This window comes from Magnolia sinica, chromosome 7 (genome assembly GCF_029962835.1).
Source record: "Magnolia sinica isolate HGM2019 chromosome 7, MsV1, whole genome shotgun sequence".
Classification (NCBI taxonomy): Eukaryota; Viridiplantae; Streptophyta; class Magnoliopsida; order Magnoliales; family Magnoliaceae; genus Magnolia; species Magnolia sinica.
This window is the reverse complement of record NC_080579.1, coordinates 6,905,944-6,917,149: the sequence shown is the minus strand read 5'-3', so window position 1 is coordinate 6,917,149 and position 11,206 is coordinate 6,905,944. Positions and strand designations below refer to the sequence as shown.

At 38.6% G+C, this 11,206-nt stretch overlaps 1 protein-coding gene across 4 annotated transcripts; it reads left to right on the top strand.

The window, feature by feature from the left end:
* The first annotated feature begins 4,887 nt into the window (after positions 1 to 4,887).
* LOC131250964 (uncharacterized) lies at positions 4,888 to 9,066 on the top strand. Of its 4 annotated transcripts, none has more exons than XM_058251403.1 (3): positions 4,888 to 6,635; positions 7,052 to 7,111; positions 8,756 to 9,066. In XM_058251403.1, the coding sequence occupies exons 1-3, from the start codon at positions 6,420 to 6,422 to the stop codon at positions 8,855 to 8,857; spliced, it is 378 nt and encodes a 125-aa protein (XP_058107386.1). In that variant the 5' UTR covers positions 4,888 to 6,419; the 3' UTR covers positions 8,858 to 9,066. The 4 variants fall into 4 exon arrangements, 2 of the variants coding, with proteins under 2 accessions (XP_058107386.1, XP_058107387.1); XM_058251404.1 differs by lacking the exon at positions 8,756 to 9,066 and adding an exon at positions 7,208 to 7,329; XR_009173523.1 differs by lacking the exons at positions 4,888 to 6,635; positions 7,052 to 7,111 and adding an exon at positions 7,418 to 7,752.
* Positions 9,067 to 11,206: the final 2,140 nt, after the last annotated feature.

The window sequence follows — 11,206 nt, the reverse complement described above, 5'->3', positions numbered from 1 at the left end:
TTATTGATCATTGGTGGGCCCATCAATGGTTTTGATGGACTTTTCTGTATGAAGGATTCACTGTGGATTGGAGAAGAGCAGTCTATACGCAACGTATTTGATGATCATTGATGGGCCCGTGGATTTGGAGAAGAACAGTCTATACACCATGGATTTAAAGAAGAACAGTCCAATTCCTAACCGAAATTATGGCCATTGCTAGGCCCGTGGATTTGGAGAAGAACAGTCCCATTCCTAACCAAAATTATGGTCATTGCAAAGATGCACATAATGATTTATTTGCGCACCACCAGCCCGAGTGAATAATGGATGAATGAATGCATGAGTCAAATGCTGAACATCCCTTCTCTCTGCGAGTACATCTCCACAACACATGATACATCTCCACCAGGAATCACGAACATACCACATATGGGTAATCCACCATCCTCACATAAGAGTGGGACAAAATCCCTTATCATCCGCTAGTATATCTCTGGAAGATCACCGGGGTCTAGTATAATGCTGTCAACCATACTAAGGCTATGCGGTGCAAGGCATACGTGGCCAATGTCATATGCAAGATGCAACGCAGGCACGCCAGTTCTCATCAAGATCTACATATCAGTACAGTTCATCTATGGAATATCACTGGGGTCTAGTACACTTTACACCAGATTGCCGCCCCAACTAGACGTGCAACCATGCAAGTGAAAAAAACCTCACTACCTGCATGGCCAGTAGTCTGCCAATATTTTCTTGACTCATCGGTAGCGGACCCATTTACGAGCTGGTCAAACTCAGCCTAGCTTTGTCCCTACCCTCGGGTGGATAAGGCTACACCCCCTTCGTACAAACCATGACAAAATGGGAGACATGGTCTACTGGTATTCGGCACTCAAGCGCTCATGTATCTACTCGGTCTCGACGTTGGAGCATCCTCCTAATACCATAAGGGTTCTGGGACTTTCACCCTAGGACATCCTAAGCGCCCACAGTGCTAGAACTAAATATTTTTGGTGTCCAATCTGATCATCCACAATACGCCTGTGGAGGCCACAGCCCTGATATCACTAGGGCGCCAAGTGATCATGTCACACAAAATGCAAGATGCATGAGTCATACCATCTAATCATGCATCAAACCTGTGTGTACCGCGCTATCATATGGGGCAACTCTATCTCACAAGGAGCCCCATAAACATCTCAGCCCAGTGGCATATGTTATGATCAACCATTCATTCCTCACAACGGACATAGAAATAATGCGTATGGGCATGTATCATAATGTTATACTAAGCATGTTCTCAATGTGTCTTACTAGACTAAGTACACTAGCATGATTATCAGATATAAATAATAATCGGCCTAAACACAAGAATAGCCAATGTGACGCGAGGGTTCATATATTTAAGTGTCTTCAATAGCACACCGGGACCCTATACCTCTTGTGAATACTTAACAAATGACCACTAGGGCTCCTATAACACACATATACATAAGCTGCATACACTACAAGAAAGTAGGCCTTTGGCCTCAATTTTTTAGCCTCGGTTGAAAAAATAGAGGCTAAATGTGTTTTTTAGCTTTGGTTGCTAAGAAACTGAGGCTAAAAGTTCATTTTTCGCCTCAGTTGCTAGGGTACTAAGGCTAAAAGTCTAAAAGTCTACTTTTTAGCCTCAGTTGCATAGTAACCAAGGCGAAAAGTCTACTTTTTAGCCTCAGTTATACAGGAACCGAGGCGAAAGGTCTACCTTTTAACCTCAGTTCCATAAGAACCGAGGCGAAAGGTCTACTTTTTAGCCTCAGTTGCATAGGAACCGAGGCCAAAAGTCTTCTTTTTAGCCTTAATTGCATAGGAACCGAGGCGAAAGGTCTACTTTTTAGCCTCAGTTACATAAGACCCGAGGCGACATGTCTACTTTTTAACCTCAGTTGTATAAGAACTGAGGCCAAAAATCTACTTTTTAGCCTCAGTTGTATAGGAACTGAGGCGAAAGGTTTACTTTCTAGCCTCTGTTGCATAGGAACCGAGGCTAAAAGTCTACCTTTTAGCCTCAGTTGCATAGGAATCGAGGCGAAAGGTCTACTTTCTAGCCTCAGTTGCATAGGAACTGAGACGAAAGATCTACTTTTTAGCCTCAGTTGCATAGGAACCGAGGCGAAAGGCCTATTTTTTAGCCTCAATTGCTTAAGAACTGAGGCGAAAAGTTTACTTTTTAACCTCAGCTGCATAGGAACCGAGGCGAAAGGTCTACTTTCTAGCCTCAGTTGCATAGGAACCAAGGCAAAAGGTCTACTTTCTAGCCTCAATTGCATAAGAACTGAGGCCAAAAGTCTACTTTTTAGCCTCATTTGCATAGGAACCAAGGTAAAAGGTCTACATTTTAGCCTCATTTGCATAGGAACCGAGGCGAAAGGTCTACTTTTTAGCCTCGATTACGTAGAAACTGAGACAAAAAGTCTACTTTTTAGCTTCAGTTGCATAGGAACCGAGGCTAAAAGCTTGCATTTTAACCTCAATGAAAAAACCTCTAAAATCAAATGCTCGGTCTAAGGAAGTTTTAATAGTGGGTCTACTTATGGTGTGGCCCACCAATTTTTTGTTCCGACTTGATTTTTAAGTTACAAAATGGGCCCACCTTATGAGTAGACGTAGTACTTACATCCCAGTGGGCCCCACAAACTTTAAACTTATTTTACAGATGTTATAAATAGGATTCGGCCATGGAAGAGATGCCATATGGAGTACAAGGGAAATGGATGGTAGGCGTCACTCTCCCCACTGTTTTCTGTGGTGGGGTCCACTCGAGGTTTAGATCTGACTCATTCTTTGGTTCATGCTCTAAAATGATCTCTCCAAATGGATGGACGGTGTGGATATAATACGTACATCATGGTGGGGCCCACAGAAGTTGGTGACATCGCTACTCGATCTGTTAGTAGCTAATCCGCGGCTACCCCACCCTGTATATTTGAAATCCCCAATTTCATTTCCCAGCTTTGATTGAAATCAACAGCTCTCTCTCTCTCACTTCGTGAAACTCCATCTCTGCTAGCTTTTCTTACTCGACCTCAATTCATCCCCACCGAATCGTCACTCTTCCTAAGATCTTTACCTTCCGTTCGGAACATCTCTCTCGATCGAGGTAAGTATCGTTAAAATCGGTGATCCGACGCTCCGAATCGAGGATATGGAGAAATCAGAGGCCGAATTGCGGATCTGTGTCGAGAAGCTGCGGCAGAACGTTGAGGAGCGGGATGAGATGATCCGGTTCATGTCGAGGAAGGCGGATGATGAGGAGGATGTGAAGGAAGCAGAGATCCGTGGGCACGGATCGAAGAGCAGGGCCACGTTTGGCAGGAATGTGGAAGAAGGCGGCGATTTAGGGGAGTATTGCACGGATTTTTCGAGGATTGGGAGAATTAGGGTTTCGCAGGGGTTGGATCCGGTCCCTGAGGCTTGTTTCATGTAGAGGATTATGGAAAGGAATGCTACTGCAGCAGACGGGATGGCAGTTCTTTATGGGCAGAGGAATGACTTTGGGAGGGATTTCTTGCCATCAGCTTCTGTTACTTGGATGGAACGGTCGAGTGAATGGCAGCAGGTTTGTGCTTCTTCTTCTTTCTCTTTCTCAGTTTCAGGAGCGTGTATAACACACACACACGCGTGCACACACACACACACACAGTGAAAAGATGAATTGGTAGGCTCCTATCTTCTATACATTCCACCACTTGAGCATGATCCTCCATGCGTGTGTTACTCATGCTCAGTGCTATATTCCTGGAAATTGCCCCTTCATCACCCAATGGGGATGGGTGTGAGATATGTGCTCAAGAACCAGTAGAACATAACATGTTGAGGGGAGATAGAGAAAATATATATCAATTCAATATGTGAGATGGTTCCCTGACCTCAATTAAACATTTTACTGATGACCAGCTTATAGTTTGTTCTGGAAGCATTATTTGACATTTACATTTTGATATTCACTATTATGGAATTTTTAATTTCTTATATTTGTTGCTGTTTCTAAAGCTTTTTGTTAAAAAAGTAATCTGATGGACCTGGTTCAGAACATTATTCTGATCTATGATACTTGGATCCTTCAAAAAATAGTGAGATTTAAAAGTAATTTCTTTATAGGTCACAACAAGAGGTTTGTTTTGGGCTTTGTACTGCTCGGACATTTTCTTTATAGGTCACAAACTATTCATAATAGTTTTTTTTTTTTGGCATCACTCTGCTGTGAAATTAAGCTTTTATCTTCCCTACCTGGGAAATGGAAGGACGCACTTCAATCTATAAGTCCATTAATCTTGCTAGGATTTGGTCGGCTCATTTTTACAGCAGGTGTATATTATCAGGTAGGGTGCTTTTTCTTGGTCAGCTTGGTTCTTTTACATCTTTGTAGATATCATGGTGGTCACCTATTTAGATAGATAAGAAACCAAATATAAGTTCATTGTCTGTCTTGCGGATTGGCCAATGTACTGTATCACGTGTAAGAGTGGACCTTGTAAGCATGTGATCAAGGATATCATTTTGCATGAATGGAGATTTATCAAAGAGGAGATGCAAATGTTTCTTTAGGAAAGCAGCTCAATATTATGTCTTTCAGTTAAGTATAAGAAAATCTTCTACCTGAAGGATGATCTTTTTGTTAGGAGTTCTAAAACATAGTGGGATGGAAGTTTTTAAAAATTCATATTTAAATTTAATTAACCTAAGATCACTATTTAGTTTTAAAACATAGTGGGATGGAAGTTTTGGATGGTGGGTGTTCAATTAGCACTGATTTCATATGGTGTGGTCCACTTGAGCTTTTGATATGGTCCACCCTTTTTGATGACTTTTTTCTTTTTTCTTTTTTAAATTCTTCTTGTTGTGTTCTATGTTTGAAATTTTAGATCTTAACGGTTCTGCTACTGAGCATTGTCTGGAGACTTCATTTTTTGAAGATTGGTTGAGGAGATTCTTTGATCTTTTTATCTTTTGAAAAGTCTGCGAGTTTTTCATTCACTTGGCCTAGTCAAACTTGGAAAATTGAAAGACTGTTTCTGGTTGAATGCAAGAGTTTGAGACTTTGCCTAGACATGGCCTCATACTGCCAGACACATCTGACTTGGGTTATGAATGGATTTAAAACATACTAAATGTCATCTTGAATTTTCTATAAAATTCCGTTAAACCAACAATTTTCTCAGTTGACTTGAATAGCTAGCTTAATCGGGCATTTGTCAAGTATTATAAGTAGTGAGACCGGGTGCGTCAGGGTGCTGTACATGTCCCATTGCACCAGGACCATATAACCCTTTTAATTTTAAAAGGAACACCATATTTGCACTTTACCTATTCTGTAAGCGTGATGGCTTAATGTACTTCAACACTCTTTAATCAGATCAACCCTACGTTTCTCATAGAAGTTTGTCAGGTCATAAACCTGAATTATTTGGTTGACCGCTGCCTGTGAACTTGTTTCTACACACTCAGTTCATCTTCACATTGGAAGGTTCTTATTATCTTAAAAATTGATGCTGAACCTCCTTTCTTCTCATTACATATAGGTTTGGCAAACTTTACCTGACTAGGCTTTTAAAAATCATCGAGTTATAGAACTAATACATCTAGCTGTTTATGAAGGATAACTCCAAGACTCCCCAAATTGCTTATTGCAAGGTTTTTTTTCCCCCTAGTTGTCCGTGCTAAACTGATGGTTATTTAGGAGAAACTTCATAAGTAGATCAAATTCATAAACCTAGATCACCCTGCATCTCCATGGTTTCTGTGCAATCTGAATTTATGTCCAGTTCTTTGAATGTTTGTACTGATACAAAATATGTTTCTGTGCATCTCCATGGTTTTTGAGAGATTATTAATTGTGGTATTTTCCTATGCACCCAATATGTGCTGTACACTATAGGGTTTATCTTAGTAAAAGTTAAAACAGTTTATAAGGTAGCCTGAAACTTTCACTCTTGAAAACAGAGTGAAATGCTTATGTCTAATAAGAACTCCTTGTAAGATAATGAAGTGTTCTTGTGCTTCAAGTTTTGCTTGATATGCAGGGCATTTTATGTGGATTTTGTATCACGAGCATGCATTAGTGGTTTCAGCTGCATAGTTTGTGGGCTCATATGTGTTGGAAAATTACAGAACACAAGCAAGTTTGAGTATTCTAGTAACAAAAAATAACATAATAAAACTATGAAGGTATAAAAAATGGTGTGTGCAGACAATAAGCTGTTTCAGCAATCTGAAATGTGAGTCTGTTGGGCTTGGTCTGTTACAGTTTTCAATTTCCCTTTGTTGGTATGGTTGGTAGGATTGAGTCCATGATATTTTGACCCTTGAATAGATGCCAATGCAAACCTTCGTGGGTATTGTAGCTTTAAACCCATGACCTCAATGTTGGTAGTCCAAACAGTAGGAGCACAATGCTTGACCCAATTACCTTCAATATATTACAGCAACTGCATTTGGATGCTTCCATTATTTTCTTATTGGGCTCATGTATCCGTGGAGTGAATTGGCAGGCTGCTCTTGAGGATGCCCATGTTCTGGTTGGTGATGACATCAACTGGGTTTTTAGGCCTTGCCATCAGCTTCACTTCAATGTGGTTTCTTCATCAGACGGGTGCTACTACATACAGGTAAACTAAAGGCCGCAAGTCATTTCATACTACTAGACACATAAAACTGATGTCATGGCTGTAAAGTCAGTCCATATAAAGCTAACTTAACTCTAAACTGAATCCAAACTAATGTTTATTTTCTTTTAGAAAAGGAAAATTACTGCTTCGAGCATCATAATAACTTGATAACATGACTGCTTAGGCTTCCAGCTTCCTACGCGACATCTCATCTTTACAATGCAGACCCTAAATCATGGGGTTATGATATGTATGGGCAGTCACCTGAGCTGGAGGGTTATGAATTTACTTTCTTCATTTTATCTATGGCAAGTGTTACATGTATATATGTTCATCGCATTCGACACATGTAAAAAGGTTATCTAGTGATCCTATACTATATATAACTCTAGTAGTTGGAACATTGGGAATTCCAGGTTGGCTCTATCGGAATTTCTGCCAGTGATGAGTTGTGGGTGGCCTCCTACATCCTTGAGGTATCTGTTAAACTAGAATTTACTTTAATACTAATTACTTTCTTGGTGAATGGCTTGAATCACATGTTTTTGTTTTTGTTTTTTATTGAATGGCAGGGAGGGTAGATCACTCTCGTAAGGTCTATATCCTTTCTTTGATCCTTTCTTTATTGGGTTACTGATTTCTGAGCTACTTCATTTGCTTACTAGTTGAAATTTCTAGTTTGAATTTAGGCAGTTTGCCCCCACCTTCTCATTTTGCTTCATGGCCTCTCTTCATATATATTGTCATTGAGATATCTAGATTGAATTTTTTTCGAGCTCCAAAAACCAACTCAACTCTGTCTGAATCCAGTTTCAAGCCGAGGCGAGTCGAGGGAGCTGACCGAGCTAACTCGACTCATGTACAGCTCATGTTCTACTTGCAAGGTAAGTGTGGGGCTAGGAAACCTCCAACCTATGGAGAAAATTTTTAGTTTCACTTTCAATGGTCTTTATTTGTTTGTCCTTTTTATATGATTATTTTCTATATGGACTATATATATGTTCCTTTCTGAGGAAGTTACTGTTATTTTCATTGTTCACAAATAACTCATTGAAGCGCCAAGACGTTTGGATTTTGTGGTCAATCCATGGTTTCATGGCCATATAAAATGAGAATGGTATGTAATTGTCCATCCAAGCTCAAAATTAATTAATTCACGTTAGTATGATTTATTTCTGATTCTATGTGGAAGTTCCTGACGACAACTTTGTGCTTTTCGGCTTTTCCCTGGCTTTTGCTTTCTTTTTTATTTAACCATTTGTTTGTAGTTGTCAATCAAAAGATTAGGAACTTCTAGTGTATAAGCTTACTCAACCCACACTGAGATCCATCAAATTAATAGTCTGGATTACCACATACACTGCTTGTATGGAACTGACCCAAGACGGTTTTCAAACCCCAATGCATCATGGCCCATTACTTTTGTTCTATTTCTGAGTTGTTTTAGCATATATGGTAGCACATCATTTTTGGATTTTAGTTTGTTTATATGCGTGTGTGTGTGTGCGCGCACGTGTGCGCGCGTGTTCTTGGATTCATAGAATCCCCTCAAATGGAGTTCAAAATAACAACATATTAAGGTATGTCCCTTTCTTAGTTTTTGTTATGTCATAGTTTAAGTATATGAACTGTAATTTGTAATGAATTCCTGCCTGTTGCGTTTTCTCTTTGATAGAGTGAAGAAGAAGAGTGTGGATTTCATTTTCCGTTCTTCTCTTTATACTTTTAAGTTGTGTTTAATATTGCTCAAGTCAGTAGGGTATAACCTATGTATTGAGGATTTCATGTTTTCATGCTCGGGCTGCCAACCAAAAACAGAGTTCTCAACCTATGGCTGGTCATGATGTGAGCTTTTGTGTTATTTGGATGGCAAAGAACCATCAATTCCACAAAACAATTGTTAACATTTTTTGTAGTTGTTGTTGTTCTTGTTATTATTGGGGAATGTTGATGAATAGTTATGATTGCTTTTTCATTTTTGATGGTTAAATTCTTCATCACATACCATTAATATCATAATGTTAAGTCAGGAAAATGGCTAGAAATTCTTTTTTTTTTTTTTGTCTTTGCTGAAATTTTGTCTGACATGTTTTTAATTGTTGTGTTTCAAATGGTTGCAGGGGAAAGGAAGTGCGTTTTGTGCTGGTGGTGATGTTTTAAATATGGCCCATTTCGTAATCACCAGTAGATGTCTCTTTTCTAGCCTGCGACAAATCCTTTAATGATAAGATATAATACATTGCAATAGATTTTTTTTGGTGATATTAAGTCATTTACCGAACGTTTTATGAAACTCAGTTTTGGATCTTTGTTTGATGATTTTTACTCAATTAACATGGACTACTTTCATTTTTTGGAGAATTGGGCATTGTTAATGACAATTGTAATGCTTGGTTTTTTAATTAATCAAATCATGGGAGCTAATAATTCAGGATGTTTGTCAGGCAGGTACACAGTGAAAGAAACACGGCTAAATCTATCTTTAGTCTCAGTTTTGCCTCAATTACCTAAACTGAGACTACAACTCCCGTGGTTAAAGGCTTTAGCCTCGGTTGTTGAGAACGGAGGTTAAAAATAGATTTAGCTTCAATTGGAGGCAACTAAGGCTAAAATTTGGATTTAGTCTCAATTGGAAATAATGGAGGCTAAAATTTTGATTTAGCCTCATTTCGAGAAAACTGAAGCTAAAAAGGTTCTTTTAGCCTCACTTGAAGAACCGAGGCTATAAAAGTCATTTTAGCCTCGGTTGCGAAAAATGAGGTTAAAGCCTTTAGCCACAGGGGTTTCAACCTCTGTTTGGATAACTGAGGCAAAACGGAGGCTAAAGGCTTTAGCCTCAGTTTTTAACCTCTTTAGCCACTGTTTTGAACCAAGGCTAAAGCCCTCTTTTCTTGTAGTGATAGGTTATAGTGGTACACAAGTTCTAACATATATCATCATTATCATAGACATCATTCAGCATTAAATTTATCCTCATAACAGGTATCATGCAATCATGTGCATAGAGTACATAGCATATAAGGATTCACATGTATCATCAACATCATGGCCATTGTCCAATACTATCATTATACATGCCCTAGGCATTAGTTGTCTATCATGCATAAGGTTACCCTTACGTCCACCAACATCATTTATGTATTATTATCCATACATCAAGTAAAATATAGTTATCTTATCCACATTATCATTACGACAATCAATATGTGCATTATTATCACTTGGATATCAAGCATGGTAGTCAACTAGCATGTTTTGTCATCATGCATATATATATATATATATATATATATATATATATATAATATCATCATCATTACCATGAGGATCATTTTCACTTCATGATTAACATAAACAATGTCATAAGTGCTATAAATAATTAGTCATCCATTATCAATGCATAAGCTATAATTCACCATCCATTAAATCATATCTATCATTTTAACCAACAACTTACAATCATCATTATCATGTACCATACATGTATCATCATCTCACCCATCACTAAGTGTGACCTAGCTAGTGTGACATTCACACTGGACTTGAACTACATGTAAGGCATGGGGTCGTATAGGTCAAGTGTGAGTCCCACTTGGTAAACTGATGTAGAACCTGTCACAGACACGTTCCTAGCATGGTTGAGCCAAAAGAAGATGGACCGTGAATTGACTATAACTTTTGATCCGGGTATCATTACGGGGCGCACAACCTATCAATCTTTACTGAAATGGGCCATCTGAGGTGAACCGACCCACATAGTGGGTCGCATCTGTCCGTTTCGTCAAAAAAGGCGCGCTTTCAGCTCAAAAACGAATTTTTAGGAAAATTTTACTATTTTTAGTAATTCCGATTTTTTAAATATTTTTAGAGCTTTAGATTTTCTTTCCTTTTAGAAATAACTTTTAGTTGTACTAGGACTCTTCTAGAGAAAGTTTATTTACAATTTTTATTTTTAGAAATTAGGCCTTAGAAGAGTTTTATTAGAATTAGGATTTTTATTAGAGTTAGAATTTTGCTAGTTTTGGTAATTACGAATTTTAGTTTATTTTTTTTCCTATATTAATGGTGTAAGGAGACACATTAGGGAATTATCAATTATTCATCAATCAATTTCGAATTTATTAGAATTTATTTCTATTTTCTGCTTTCTTTCCTCGTGGATTCGAGAAGTCTCTGTGAGGAGTCCAGAGAAGTTCCGTGGATTCGGAATAGTTATCCCCTTGAGGAAGACGGTGCTCGACCTCACGTCCTCCCCTGCGTCATAAACCAATAAGCCAACCCAAGGGCATAAATGTCCAACCACAACGTTTTCAATGGTGTGGATCTAATTCCACAACTAAGTGGGCCCCACACATTCCACCAACTAGAAACAATGCACAATTTCAAACATAAAGGATAACATGTTAACATCTTTCATATCATATATCATATTAGGCCCACTAGCCACATAAACAACAAATCAAGAAAAAGCCCAATTATTTAGTTTATGCATTGTAAAATAGGTCTCTCTAAGCGTGGTCCACTTGACTAGAGGTAGTATGAAAGGCACGTTGCCCAGTAGGCAATGGGCC